General features: G+C 42.7%; 1 protein-coding gene across 1 annotated transcript in view; it reads left to right on the top strand.

Moving 5' to 3' along the window:
• Positions 1-899: 899 nt before the first annotated feature.
• klhl24 (kelch like family member 24) overlaps positions 900-16,137 on the top strand; it is a 28,485-nt gene continuing 13,247 nt past the window's right edge. Inside the window, exons 1-4 of the mRNA XM_033031449.1 lie at positions 900-1,246; positions 5,464-6,428; positions 8,781-8,965; positions 10,648-10,766. Of these exons, the coding sequence (XP_032887340.1) occupies positions 5,509-6,428; positions 8,781-8,965; positions 10,648-10,766 (1,224 nt within the window). The 5' untranslated portion in view covers positions 900-1,246; positions 5,464-5,508. The remainder of the gene's footprint in view (positions 1,247-5,463; positions 6,429-8,780; positions 8,966-10,647; positions 10,767-16,137) is intronic.

The raw sequence follows: 16,137 nt of genomic DNA, 5'->3' as shown, positions 1-16,137 counted from the left end.
AGCCCGCAGTATGCTGTGGCCTACTGCTGACATATTTGACAGATACATTTATTTATAAATCTCATTGAAATGAATACGCAGGTCCGTACACACACACAGTAGCTCAGCTGGCGAATGTTTATCCCAAATGGCCCATAACCTGGGCATGCGCAGTTGTAATACCGAACTAGCTTATGTATCCACCGTTATACACTTCAAGATTGCCAACACTTTGTCCTTATAATATTCCCATTCCTGAACACACTGCATTTTATGATTTTGATTTGAATGAGATCCCTATCCAAGCTCCAGCACCCAACATGGTCATCCAGCAGCACTAGATGTCCCACTGCATAAAACTACTTGTTGATGAAACACAGAAATATCTAGTTATTGTGGTTACAGAAGTGTGAGACTTTGCCTTCCAGTCCTCCCAGAGCAGCCAAGTCCTGTCACGAGGTACTCAACTGCTCGGGAGCATTTGTTGTGAAACGAAAATAGTTTAAATCTCAAAACCTTTTGCTGAACACAATGGAGTTTTGTACGGAGCTCCATCGGGCATCCTCCTCTCCATTTCGCAGTTGCAAATCAGGAAGGATCAGACGCCAGCCACAAGCAACTCCAGATGCTGAAATCATGTGTAGAATTGTACACAAGGTGCTGTAGTAATCACGAATCCATATCTTCTAGAGATGCTGCCTGACCCGCTGAGTTATTCCACCACCCTGAGATCTGACACCTCTTCTGCATCCGTGGCAGTAGTTTTCCATGTGCCCTGTCTTCGCACTTGCTGTTCCAACACCTGCTGGTAGAATAAACGTACGTATTGATGGGGAGGATTTCACCTAAGTAGCGCGCAAAGTCGATGGGAATTGCAGTCAATGGTTCCTGGTCGTTGTTTGGGCGGAGTCAGGGGCGGCGCAAGAGTTTATACTTGCAAAGACTACAATTCCCGGCACGCTGTGTGAGCCGACGCTGATGCAATGGGTAGGTGCTGATGCTGTCTCTCTTTGTTTAGATTCAGAGTGAGCAGGGAATAGGAGAAGGACAACGAGGAAGAGTGGTTGTTATTTTGTAACAAGAACAGATATACTGCAACGGCGTCAAAGTTATAGACTTAGAAGAAAAGTCTGCCTTGGTATCATCCAAGATTAAAGTGGAACCAAACCCGCTACTTAGGAAATCAACAAGCAGGAAGACTTAAGAAGAAAAAATAATATTTGTTGGGAATAGTCGTTTGTGGCGCAGATCGTCGTTCACTTAAACAGTAAGGAGTTTTATTTTTACTTGCCGATTTAAAACTTATTATACCCACAAATGAGTGAACTGTTTCAAAACACAAATGAGTCGACTATTGAGTCAATGTGAATATTGAGAGTCGACTAGTTTGAGTCAGCGGAGATATATACACTTAGATGTTTCTTTCCAGGCAAACGGAAATAAATTCTGGTGGCAAACAAAGATAAAATGACTTTGAACGCGATTGGCGATTAATAATCGTTATTCTGTTTGGATTGATGCCGGGGAGCTGGTGCGGTGGTTGAAAATGCCGGGGAAATTATTTACATTAAATCCGTTGAAATGAGTCGAGGATCTTTGACAAAGTATTGCTTGTGTAATTCCCGTTTACAGCAAGCTCATTGGGAAATAAAGATGGTGCTGACGCGGACTGTTATTGTTCTCCCATGTGATCGTGGAGAGAGCTTTGTTTACATTGACTCAAGAGTTGGTAGAGTGGAATAAAATGAACAGTATCCCCAAACGGATAAATCGATGAGGTGACAGAATGTACTAGGGGCACTGCTCTATTGTAAATTGATTATTTTTTATAAAGAAACTTTAATATATTTAACTTAATCAGTATAAAGCCATGTTTTGTGATTTGTATTTGAGATTTGTGGAATGATCGGGAGAGGGCGCACAGCCTGATGAGACTTCACAGTTCCCTGTTTGCCAAAACACAAAGTGCTGCGGGAACTCAGTGGGTTAGACAGCATTTGTGGAGAGAGTGGACAAACGTTTCAGGTTGTGACCCATCAGACGGAATCATTTTGGTCAATCACTCTAAAGAAGGGTCCCAACTCGAAACGTCGTCTGTCCATTCCCTCCACAGACGCTGCATAGTCCGCTGCGTTCTTTCAGCACTTTGTTTTGCTTAAGTTTCCAGCGTCTGCCGTTTCTTGTATCTCAGTGTTTACCAGTTCGCGTAGATTTCCGGTCTGGTGTACTTCTTTTCCTCTTTGCTGATTTAAGCTCTTGGCAACACCAGACAGCGGATGCAGCCTGGCATTAGCCAAGTTATTCCCATTCCTTCTCTCCAGAGATGCTGCCTGCCTGAGTTACTCCAGCATTTTGTGTCTATCCGCAGTTTACGACACGTGTCAAGAATCATGTGATGGGAGAGCGGCTTGTTATGAGCTCGAACTCCTGAACTATTTTGCCGAAATATGTTCTTGTTCAGATCGTGTTTAAGGTTATTAGAATGTGAGGGATAAAAACATAGTCAATCCTACTTTTCCTCAACAATGGACAGGTACAATTGCAGGGCAAGCCTATCCAGCGCTGTCATGTGTAAAACTGACACAGATAATTATAAATGTAGAGAAAAAAACTCTCCCAGTCTCCTCGTTGGTGTTGTTTATACATGCTGGCGTCGATGGTAGATGTTTTAAAGCACTTCCTGTGGCTGACATTCGCAGGGCCATTTCGATTCATGTTTTATTGTAAACTTTACAGCTGACTCTTACATTGCTGGCGGTTGAGTCTGTGCTTGTTTGTTGCGCTCTGTGTTGCTGTTGTTGTTCCGTGTATGTTACGTACATTCGCCACGTGATTCATGGTTGTTTTGATTGAAGCTTTAGTGCAATTGGTCCAATGCAAATGAACGACGAACCCCAAGCACTGCATCGCTCATTACAATAGAGCCGTCGGTTTAACTGAAGCAACCTTTGCCAATTATTCTTACATGTATTAACCTGGGATTGGATAGTCGCTGGTAGACAAAAATGCTAGAGAAACTCAGCGGGTGAGGCAGCATCTGTGGTGCGAAGGAAATAGGCAACGTTTCGGGTCGAAACCCTTCGATTTTTCAGCATCTGCAGTTCCTTCTTAAACATTGAATAGTCGCATCCGTGGTGGCAGAAAATATCCGTGTACAGACCAGCCAGATCCTGCACAGAGTTTATTATTTGGACGATTATGCAAATATTTAACTGTTTTTAATAAGATTTGTGGAGTCTGAGGAACGGTCCAGACTCGAAACATTGCCTATCAATTCCTTCCACAGATGCTGCCTGGCCTGCTGAATTATTCCGGCACTGTGTGTTTTGCTGAAGATTCCAGCATCTGCTGTTCCTTGTGTCTCTTTCTTATTTTCCTGTTTACAGTACTTACATTTGTAGCACAATTCATCGAACCAATGGCACCACAATACAGACAGCACGTCTCTATATATATAATTTAATAGTCCATCCCACAAATTTATATTATTGAGCGATGCATACTACGAAAACGTCAAGAGGTTAAACATTTACGCAAGGGATGGTACAGCGCAGACGGGGGGGTATTTTGTCCAACGTGTCTGTGCTATCTCTATAGTACGCCAACTACCAATTAATCGGAACAAAGACTCAGATTGTGTGATCGCTTTGTCAGATACCTCTCTTCAGCCTGCAGGGGTCACCCTGTACTTCTAGTTACCTGTCACTTTAATTCTCCAAGTCACTCCTTTTCTGATCTCTGCCTTTGGCCTCAAAATTGTTCAATGCATGCTTAAAGACTCGGCAAATTACAGCCTTCCGAACTCAACACTGAATACCGCAATTTCAGAAAACCAACCGTTCTAGCTTGCTATTGCACATGCCATGCATTCTGTTTAATTGTGCTTCCTCTTGTGGTAAATTCAAATACAAATTTAATTCACCTCTTTATACCTCCCGCAGACATGTCTGTGGTTATCAACTCGCCTCCCCCACTTCTCCAGTCAGCACTACCACCACTTGTGACCTTCAATCATCACCCTTTCCCCGGAAGTTATCTGGGGTCTGCCCCCTTCCCCCAAACTTAAAACTCATTTAACTAACTTTTCCCAGTTCTGATGAAGGGACTTCAACCTGACACAGTTTTTCTCTCTACATTTAAAATCTGACTAGTATAATATTTTTAGCCTTTCCTGTTTTGATTTTGAATTAGAGTTTTTTCCTCCTTCCCCTCAGGTTTTTTATTTTCCCTTACATTGCCCACTTCCTTTCCAAAACATAGTAAAATCTATTTCCAATTTCCTTTTCAGACATGATCTAGGTCACAAGAGTTCACAACTGTCTTCTTTACTGTGCCTTAGCGCTCAGTTATTGGCCTGTTACCTATCTAAAAAGAAGCTATTCATTGCTTTAGGTCATGTTGACTCTGAAGTCATTCCATTAGTTCCATTTCCGGAAATTTATTCCCTCTCAAATGCCCATCAATTCCCCTCTGATTTTATTTCCAATGACCTAAGTTAAGGGGTAATTTGCAGTGACAATTAACCTACCACCATAGTCTCGGAATGTGGGATGAAGTTGGCAAACTCTACACAGAAAGCACCCAAGACTAGAATTGAATCCTACCCCCTGGAGTTGTGATGCAGCAGCACTAACCACTGCATCATTAAGCCACCTTTCCTCCACTGAAAATTGTTTCACCTCTGTAGAACTTTTTTTTAATATCCCATTTGTATTCAAAGCAGAACAATTCTAGCAGTTAATTTGCTTGGGCAGCTTGCAACCCAGTGGTATGAATATTGATTTATCTAACTTCAAGGAACCCCTGCACACTCTCTCTCTCTCCATCCCTCTCCCACCCAAATCGTACCAGGTTCCTGTTCTCACTTAGCAAACAGCTAACAATTGCCTGTTTCCTTTATTATTGTAGGTAGACAAAAATGCTGGAGAAACTCAGCGGGTGAGGGCAGCATCTATGGAGCGAAGGAAATAGGCAACGTTTCGGGCCGAAACCTTCTTTGTTCTGCCAATGTCAAAATATTATGTATATCCCAGGACTCTCTGTTTTTCTTCCACTTCAAAATGATCATAGGGCCATTCAGCACAGGAACAGGCCCTTTGTGCCTGTCGACCATCAAGTACCTTTATTATTGTTACTTTTTTGCATATCTTTCATTCATTGGTTCTATATATCTCTACATCACTGTCTATTACTCTCGTTTCCCTTTCCCCTGACTAGTCTGTAGAAGGATCTCGACCCAAAATGTCACTCATTCCTTCTCTCCAGAGATGCTGCCTGTCCCTCTGAGTTACTCCAGCATTATGTGTCTATCTTCGGTTTAAACCAGCATCTGCAGTTCCTTCCTACACACAGTTACTACTAGTCTGTTGTTCCTGATAACATTGTCCCTACTACATTCAATATATATTTTGAAGACCACATGAGGGGGGATAATGTGCAGTTCATTTGTTAAAATTGTAATTGAATTTTCCCCTCTGATCACAGGATTGCACAGGAGGATCTTGCTGCATACAGTGGCCGGATAAAGACATGGTGCTGATCTTAGGCCGACGTATTAACAGGGATGACAGCCATTTCCATGACTCACCCATCACCAAACGCAAAGTTTTTGAAATTGACCAGAAACCTTTGACAAATCAAGAGGTTTATGACTTTTCCTTGGGTTCGTCCCATGCCGAAACCATCCTGGAGATGCTGAATGAGTTTAGGAACAGCCGGCTCTTCACTGATGTGATCATCTCTGTGGAGGGCCGAGAGTTTCCCTGCCATCGAGCAATCCTCTCCTCCTGCAGCAGCTACTTCAAAGCCATGTTCTGCAATGATCACCGAGAGAGCAGAGAAATGCTGGTGGAGATTAATGGTATTCATGCTGAAGCCATGGACCAATTCCTGCAATATGTCTACACAGGAAGAGTAAGGATCACCACGGACAATGTACAGTATCTCTTTGAAACCTCCAGCCTCTTCCAGATCAATGCCATCCGTGAAGCATGTGCCAAGTTCCTGGAGGAGCAACTTGATCCTTGCAACTGCCTAGGCATCCAGATGTTTGCAGACACACACTCCCTGAAGTCTTTGCACTCCAAATGCAGAGGCTTTGGCCTGCAAAAGTTCTCTGAGATAGCCCAGCATGAGGAGTTCCTAGGGCTGGAGAAAGACGAGCTTATTGACTATGTCTCCAGTGATGACCTGGTTATCAGCAAGGAAGAGACGGTGTATGAATCCGTGATGCGTTGGGTCTATCATGACATGGAGCGGAGAAGGTCCATGATGAAGGAGGTCCTGACCCACGTCAGGCTTCCCTTACTGCACCCCAATTACTTTGTGCAGACAGTGGAAGGAAACCAGTTGATTCAGAACTCTTCTGAATGCTACCAGCTTCTGCACGAAGCCAGGAGGTACCATGTGCTGGGCAATGAGATGATGTCATCACGGACTCGCCCTCGCAGGTGAGGGGGTAAACAAAACCCAACATTTTTGTGAAGATTCCTGAGACTCTCGCTGCCCTGTAAACAGTCAGTTTGGTTGAGACCTAGCCATGGCAGAAATAACCTGGGTGGCCTCTCTTTATGTAAAGCCGATCCCTACCCTTATGGTTGGCTGCAATAAGGAGCAGGGGGCAGTCCTGGGGTAGATTAGGATAGACTGCGTGAAGTGAGATTATTTAGATAGTGATTTGTCACAACAGACCGGTGGAAATCTTTGACACAGAACAACTGAGATTCATCACGTACAGAATCAAATTGTAACCAGGCTGGAAACCTCAGCTTTCAAGTCCTGCCCTGAAAAAGATGCCTGGGTCATTGTTGACACTGGAATGCACTGAGTTGCTAGGCAAGGGCTTGTGCAAGATAATGTCAGTTAGTATATAGTGGCATTCATCTGTTGATTGCCATGATCCATCCTCTCTGTCATTATAAAGAAGGACAGTAAAAGCTTCTTTAGATATGTTAAGGGAAAAAGAGAAGCAAAGTCAAATTTGGGTCCCTTGAAGGCAGACACGGGTGAAATTATTATGGGCAACAAGGAAATAGCAGAAGAGTTGAATAGGTACTTCGGATCTATCTTCACTAAGGAAGACACAAACAATCTCCCAGATGTACTGGAGGACAGGGGATCTAAGGGGGTAGAGGAACTGAAAGAAATTTCCATTAGGCGAGAAATAGTATTGGGTAGGCTAATGGGACTGAAGGATGATAAATCCCCTGGGCCTGATGGTCTGAATCCCAGGGTCCTCAGGGAGGTGGCTCTAGAAATAGTGGATGCATTGGTGATCATTTTCCAATGTTCAATAGATTCAGGATCAGTTCCTGTGGATTGGAGGATAGCTAATGTTATCCCACTTTTCAAGAAAGGAGCGAGAGAGAAAACGGGGAATTACAGACCAGTTAGCCTGACTTTGGTGGTGGGAAAGATGCTGGAGTCAATTATTAAAGAGGTAATAATGGGGCATTTGGATAGCAGTAAAAGGATTAGTCCAAGTCAACATGGATTTATGAAAGGAAAATCATGCTTGACTAATCTTCTGGAATTTTTTGAGGATGTGGCAAGTAAAATGGATGAAGGGGTACCAGTGGATGTAGTGTATCTAGACTTTCAGAAAGCCTTTGATAATGTCCCGCACGGGAGAATGGTGACTAAAATTAGAGCACATGGTATTGTGGGTAGGGTGTTGACATGGATAGAAAATTGGTTGGCAGACCGGAAGCAAAGAGTAGGAGTGAACGGGTCCTTTTCAGAATGGCAGGCAGTGGCGAGTGGAATGCCGCAAGGCTCGGTGTTGGGGCCGCAACTGTTTACCATATATATTAATGATTTGGAAGAGGGAAGTAGGAGCAACACTAGCAAGTTTGCGGATGACACAAAGCTGGGTGGCAGTGTGAACTGTGAAGAGGACGTTAGGAGGTTGCAGGGTGACCTGGACAGGTTGAGTGAGTGGGCAGATGCGTGGCAGATGCAGTATAATATAGATAAATGTGAGGTTATCCACTTTGGCGTCAAAAATAAGGTGGCAGATTATTATCTCAATGGGGTTAGGTTAGGTAAGGGGGAGGTACAGCGAGACCTGGACGTCCTTGTACACCGGTCACTGAAAGTTGGCGTGCAGGTACAGCAGGCAGTGAAGAAAGCTAATGGAATGTTGGCCTTCATAACAAGAGGATTTCAGTATAGGAGTAGAGAGGTTCTTCTGCAGTTGTATAGGGCTCTGGTGATACCACATCTGGAGTATTGTGTACAGTTTTGGTCTCCTAATTTGAGGAAGGACATCCTTGTGATTGAGGCAGTGCAGCGTAGGTTCACGAGATTGATCCCTGGGATAGCAGGACTGTCATATGAGAAAATATTGAAAAGACTAGGCTTGTATTCACTGGAGTTTAGAAGGATGAGGGGGATTCTTATAGAAACATATACAATTATAAAAGGACTGGACAAGCTAGATGCAGGAACAATGTTCCCAATGTTGGGCGAGTCCAGAACCAGGGGCCAGTCTTAGAATAAAGGGGAGGTCATTTAAGACTGAGGTGAGAAAAAACTTTTTCACCCAGAAAGTTGTGAATTTATGGAATTTCCTGCCACACAGGGCAGTGGAGGCCAAATCACTGGATGGATTTAAGAGAGAGTTAGATAGAGCTCTAGGGGCTAGTGGAGTCAAGGGATATGGGGAGAAGGCAGGCACGGGTTATTGATAAGGGACGAGCAGCCATGATCACAATGAATGGTGGTGCTGGCTCAAAGGGCCGAATGGCCTCCTGCACCTATTTTCTATGTTTCTATATGTTTCCATATTTTCTTCCCTCCAGGTCTACAGGTTACTCCGAAGTTATTGTGGTGGTTGGAGGCTGTGAGCGGGTGGGAGGTTTCAATCTGCCTTACACTGAGTGCTATGACCCAATGACTGGAGAATGGAAGTCACTGGCCAAACTCCCAGAATTCACTAAGTCGGAATATGCAGTGTGCGCCCTGAGGAATGACATCCTTGTAACAGGTAAAGGAACGCAAGACTACAGTAAATGCACAGAGTGATGCACAGTCTGCTTTCACACTCTGGTACAGGGTGATACAGTGGGTCACACGCTGTCTTTTCACACTCTCGGATTGACTCGTACAGCGGTCAGCAATGTGGAATTGCTTGAGTGAATGAGAGTACCTTTTTTTTTCATGTGAAATTATTATATCAGCAGCATTTAAGCAGAATCCATTAAACTGTTCCTGCAACTGCCAATCGTTTTCTTCCTGATTATCCATTTACAGGCCCCACATCCTGTTAGAAACATAGAAAATAGGTGCAGGAGTAGGCCATTCGGCCCTTCGAGCCTGCACCGCCATTCGATATGATCATGGCTGATCATCTAACTCCGTATCCCATCCCTGCCTTCTCTACATACCCCCTAATCCCTTTAGCCACAAGGGCCACATCTAACTCCCTCTTAAATATAGCAATATTTGAGCAATTTTATAAAGGAACTGACAAGAGTGTCCTCCATTTCTTACCACTTCCTTTTTATCTCTTTGGTAACTTTCTATCAATGTCCTTCTCCAAATATACTTTTATTATGCACTTAATCTCTCTCACCCTCACTCTGACCCACACACACACACTTTCTCCTGTCTCTCTCTCTCTCTACCCTACCATTCCATCTTCCTCACTGCTTTTGCCATTTGGTTGCTCTGACCTCACTATCCTTGCTTTTGCCATTTATCTCTTCCTCCATCTTCAAAGTAAGGCCAATTGGGATATCAGAGTTTCACAATCGGAACCAGCAGTTTTGACTGCTGCACTTCATGGTGCATCCACCTCCTGTGGGTGAACAACCAGAGGAATGCATTGGCACCTGGTCAACAGAAGAGCTTGTTGACCTGAAATAATCTTGCAACAGCAACATATTAATAATCAGCCAAATTACTTACACATTTAGCGGTTGAACTGGTGACCTCAATGAGCACAGTTTCTGCTAGTGTGTGAATGGGAGGTCTGGGTTGTTGCAGGTTGCATTCGGGAATGGGAGTACCCAGATGGTGCAGCTACATTGACAGGTGTGTGGAGCTGATCCTAGAGAAGGGCTGCACATTGAAGTTGCCCATTGACTGTTTTGGATTCCAGACTGTCTTCAAGCCCTAAAGATTGTTCTAACCGACTTTTTGAGTAGTCCCCACTGACCTTTTTAAGACACTCTATAGAATTAGAGAGTGGTGTCCAGATTTTTCTTCCCTGAACAGGCTACTCACATTGGAGTATGAGGTTCATGGTTGAAATTTAAATTCACCCTTACAATTAAACCACCTATAACCACCTTTCCTCCATATCCCTTGATGCCCTTATTGATAATCAATCCCATTGTTGCAATATTTCAAGGGATAAGATTTGAGATTTTCACTACTCTCTTGTGAAACAGAGATAATTTCTCATTAAACAAAGTAACAGCCCTTCAATTATGATTTTCCCCATCTAGATCAAATAGTTTCCCCTCTTTCTACAAGCATCCAGTGGACATAATATAAATCCGGCATATGCTTCTCCAGTAAAATCAAAGCCTGAAGATGAAGCAGTAAAAGTATTAACCTGGGCCCTATTTCCAGTCAGAGGAGTAAAGGTTATAAAAGCACTGCGCAAGCCCAATTTCCAGTCAAGTGAAGGCCAGGTGTTCAGTTTCTTTATGTTTGTAACAGGTGGCAGAATCAACAGTCGTGATGTGTGGATGTATAACTCTCAGTTGAACATCTGGATGCGAGTGGCCTGTTTAAACAAGGGCAGATGGCGTCACAAAATGGCTGTCCTTCTTGGCAAGGTAAGAAGAAATATTAAATAAACCATAATTTTTCGGTCTGAACTAAGCAGTAAATAAAAGAACTAGAGTTTCCCTTTGCTTGCCTCTTTTAACTCAATTCATAATGGTTCAAAGAAAATAATGTTGGCGTAAATGGTGATTAATTGAAGCTGGTTTGAAACAGCTTTAAATTAGTTTCTTTGATGGCTAAGTGGGAATGTGTACTGACAAGTGTGCTTTAGTTGAGCAGGTAACATGTTTGATCTTCAGGTTTATTAAACGTCTTCAGGTTTATTCAGGCAGCATCTCTGGACAAAAGGAATAGGTGATATTTTGGGTTGAGACCCTTCTTCAGTCTGGGAGTCGGGGGAGAGGGAAACTAGAGGTATGGAAAGGTACAAAGAACAATGAATGAAAGGTATGAAAAGTTCTTTCCTACTACCAAAGAAGACTGGTCATTTCTCTCCATGCCCTATTCAGGACATTCCATTATATTTTCCAATAGTGTAATGTTTCAAAAAATTATTTCATTCTACATGAGACTGTGAAGCATGCCATGTAAGTACAAATTCCTTCAGGCACAACAGGCCGGAACCAGTCTCAAACTGAGCACCTCTACGTTTGCCTTTGTTGTTTTTCTCTCCTCCCAGACTAGCCTGCTTCCCTGTTGCAGGCCACACTGCAGTGGCGTATGAGCAGACCGAAGCAGGTCTAGGGAATGCGGCTGTTGATTGAAGGCACCGCAATACCTAGCAACAGGTATGCCAGAAGCACTCTGACAGGCTACTACAACAGCCAATCATTATGTGCTAACCATCTGGAATATTCCAGGCCATCGCAGTGATATTGGATCTGTCAACCTACTGCACTAACTTGTTCAAACTGGTTGCTTATTATAATGATAGGTTTTAAAAATATCTATCAAGTAGGTATGTTGCAAAGCCTACCTGAAGCGTCGTTGAAAATCTGTCGCTGCGGGTGTGCGCGATTTTGGCGCCGTTTAGAGGGGGCGGGTTTAAAACGCGATTTTCTCTAGGCTGTTCCAATAGAAGATGTTCAGCCTTGTAAAATATTAACGAAAAATCGCTGAAAGACCCCGTCACAAAAGCTATTATTAGTTTTAAAGGCCTTGAATAATAGTTATAGTAGTTTAAAAATCAATCTCTAAACCCACGACCACCAGCAACCGCATGGTCTCATAAAGCAGACAACTGAAGGAAAGCTGTATATTTTTACATTAAAAAGGGCTTCTAAAGATCCCTTTATACAAAGTTTAATATTGCGAGTAGCTCATTTTGGGCCCATTATATCCCGCAGTATTTTTCTCGGCATTTGGGGGCACAAATCTACCGCTATGTGAACGTTCTAAACCAGCGCGTTCACAGGATCCCACTCGAAAGCTGATTTAAATGGACCTTAATTTACAGCAATTGAACACTAAATTCCTTCCATTTGGTCTATAAATTAATGTAAATGAGATTTTAAAATCATGTTTTATTGTGAATTATTTGTGAATATTATTTGGACATTTAGGCTATTTAAAAATGTTAATCATTTATTAAGAAATGGATAGATGTTTAGATCTAGTAATTGAAGTCTGAAATTAGCTACAATTAGGTAACTAACTAATTATATGCTTTAATTTCAGGTCATCCAAGTAAGATTATTTTATATTTGTTTCAGAATGCTTCAATCTGAGCCCATTATATCCCGCATTATATGATAACTGAAAATTTCATTCAGTTCTCTTAATTTTTAAGAAAGTTATGGGCTTTTGACTGTCCACGATCACAGCTTTTTTGTTATGTCCATAGAAAATCAATAGGGAACAAGATGCTCATTTCCGAGTATGAAAATGGCCATAACTTTTTAAATACTTGAGATATGAAAGTGAATTAGGTGTCAAATTAAACTTATTTTTATGCTTTATCTGATGGGATAAATTGCAGACTTGATTTTTTAAATCTCAAAATTTTGTAACATTGCTATATCAAGTACTTCTCATTAGATCTGGGGATTAATTGTTGACATGAAAGTTCACCTTTTCTCCACAGATACTGCTTGATCTTCTGCAAATGTGTAGCATATTCTGTTTTACTGACTTTATTACGTAACTTTAACATGCTCTACTTTATTCACACCTGTCTTGTGCACCAATGCATTTCTAGCTTTCTGTGCAGATTGTGCACATTTTTCTCAACCTAATACTTGTTCTTGTTTACAGAGAGATTCTCAGCCCCTCTGATATTTTGCTCACTCTATCTCTGTCTTGCTTTTAACCCTCTGATACTTAGTTTAATTTAGAGACAGTTTGGAAAAGGCCCTTTGGCCCACCAAGTCCACACTGACCTTCAATCACCCATAGTAGACAAAAAAAGCTGGTGAAACTCAGTGGGTGAGGCAGCATCGATGGAGCGAAGGAATAGGCGACGTTTCAGGTCGAGACCCTTCAATAACCCATACAGTAGTTTAATCCGAGGCAGTCGGGACAATTTACAGGAGTCAAATAACGTACAAACCTGCTTGTGTTTGGAATGAGGGAGAAAACGGAGCACCCGGAAAAAACCCGCGAGGTCACAAGGAGACTGTACAAACTTAACACAGACAGCACCTCCTGTCAGGATTGAACCCAGGTCTCTGGCACTGATGCAGCAACTCTACCGCTGAAATGACTCTTATAACCATGAAATGACTCCTTATAAAAAGTTGTGAAGAGGACACAAAAATCCTGTAAAAAGATTTACGTAGGATGGGCAACATGAAGATAAAGTAAAATGTGAGAAATCTTGAGGTTACTCACTTTGGAAGGAAGAATGAGAGCAAATTATTATTATTTGAATGGTGAGAGACTATAAAATGTTGTGATGAGAAATTAAAAGTGTTAGCAAAGCAATTAGCAAAACTAATGGGATGTTTGGATATTGAGTAGTATAGGAAGGAAGCTTTGATCCAACGTGTAGGAACGAACTGCCGATGCTCGTTTAAACCGAAGATAGACACAAAAGCTGGAGTAACTCAGCGGGACAGGCAGTATCTCTGGAGAGAAGGAACAGGTGATGTTTCAGGTCGAGACTTCTTTTCTCGTGACTTTCAGTCTGAAGAAGGGTCTCGACCCGAAACGCCACCCATTCCTTCTCTCCAGAGATGCTGCCTGTCCCGCTGAGTTACTCCAGCTTTTGTGTCCATCTTTGATCCAACTTATCAGGCACAGATGAGATGGCACCTAGAGTACCACATACAGTTTTGGTCTCGATAGTTAAGGAAGGATGTGCTTGCTTAGGTACAATGTAGAAGTTTATTCCTGGGGGGGGGGGGGGGGAAGGATTGATATACTGTATGAAGAATGATTGAGCCTATATTCATTGTACTCTAGGATGAATAGTGATCTTATAGGATTCTGGGGGTTGTCCGGGTGGATGCTGAGGGGAGCTACCTAAAGGGACTGTCCCACTCTACGAGCTAATTCAAGAGTTCTCCCGAGTTTCCCCTGATTCGAACTCGGAACATTGCGGTAATAGCCGCTCGTAGGTACTCGGGGCTCTCGTGGACATTTTTCAACATGTTGAAAAATCTGCACGAGTCTTCACGAGCTTACCGTGTTTCCCGAGTACCTGCCGTTAGCGTTACGAGCCGCTAAGAGATGTCCCGAGCTCCGACATACCCGCTACGTACATTCTACGTGCTTACCATGAGTTTGATTTTTTTTTTAACTCGGGAGTGCTCTTGAATTTGCTCGTACAGTGGGACAGCCCCTTAAAGCAAGTAGGCATAGTTAAGACCCAGGCTTTAGACAAAGAAAATATGGGAATTATTTTCTTAGATGACTTGAAATTTTGGAATTCTCTATTCCAGAGAACTGTGTATCAGTTGGAATTAATTAATATATCCAAGGTGGGGCGTGGCAGACATTTGAACCACAGGAGGTATGTGGAGAGGGGAAATGGGTTGAGGCAGAGTGTGGATCAACCATATTCTGACTGAATGGCGCAGCAAGCTCAAGGGGTCAACTGACATTTCTGTTCCTACCCCTCATAAGTTCCCAACAGGATAAATATATATATTTACAAACTGGGTCATAGAGCGGAAACACTACTCCGTGTCTTACCATGATGTACCTGTGCAGTGAATATTCAGTGGGGCAGCATGAAGTTAATATTCCCCGTCCCTGAGCTGGGGATATTTGATAGGACATTGTAGAGGGAGAGTTACATCCTGCACCGTGGCATAGTTGGTCCACTACACTACTACTACAATCCCGACTCCAGTGCTGTCTGTGTGGAGTTTGCAGTTTGCAAGTGACCCCAGGTGCTCCAGTTTTCTGCACTTCAAAAATAACAATTTTGGTGGATAGGTTAATGGGGCAATGTACATGTTCCTGTGTGATATGAGTGGTATAATCTGTGGGGTGGGGATCTGATGAGAACATAGAATAAACTAGGTTAGGGTATGATTAGTGTTGTTAGGTGCTTGATAGTTAGCACAGACTTGATGGGCTGTAGGGCCCATTCAGGGCTGTAATTCTCTGACTGTATAGTTCATGAAGATTAAATAAATACAGCTATGTAAATGTACTGCTTTGTTCACACCTAATGCAGCCCTACTGAATGTAGGTGAAACATGGAGCAAGAAAGTGTCCATTAGGCTTTTTAATTGGAACTTCCTGCTCATATCCTTGGCTTCTTTTTCTTACCTTTGTACCGAAGCATACAGGTATTCCTGAAATTGAGACACTGAGATGTGAATGCTCATGATTTTCTTTGTTCTAACACAAGTTCCAGGATATTTGAAACTTCGCTAATTAGGTCAAACGACGACATGGCACATATGGTTGCTTTGAGTTGCGATGACAATGACTACATGATATTAAACAATCATCAGGTGCCTCATTTCTGCCACCTTTACCTTGAATGAAAAGGGATCTGTGTACATCTGTGTTCAAGATTTGATTGCCTTCCTCATATTTCCAGCAGGCAATGATTTTGACCAAGAATTTAAAGTGTAATGATGTGATGTACTTACCTGACATATGTGCGCAAATAATCCACTGATGCACACTGGCAAGGCACTGGTAATGGATCTATCATGTTTTAGAAAAAACCCTCTCTAGGATAGTACAAGGCTGCAGGTCCCCTCCCTCAGTAACAAGCACCTCATGCATCAAGTACCCCACTCACCCCAGCAGTTCTAGAACATGTTCTATCCCCATTGGTCCTAAAATGTACACCCAGTACCCAACAACAACCCCTTTCCAACAGTTCTAGAACAAAAACAAAATTCCGATACGTTCCCGAGCAGAAGCCCTCCTTCCCGGATGTTCAAGAATACAAATGTTGTTGCCAGTTGTACTGGATCACATTCACTTTCCCCAGCAAAACTAAAATACATCTACATT

The sequence above is a fragment of the Amblyraja radiata genome, chromosome 13 (genome assembly GCF_010909765.2).
Source record: "Amblyraja radiata isolate CabotCenter1 chromosome 13, sAmbRad1.1.pri, whole genome shotgun sequence".
Classification (NCBI taxonomy): Eukaryota; Metazoa; Chordata; class Chondrichthyes; order Rajiformes; family Rajidae; genus Amblyraja; species Amblyraja radiata.
This window is presented reverse-complemented; position numbering and strand designations above follow the sequence as displayed.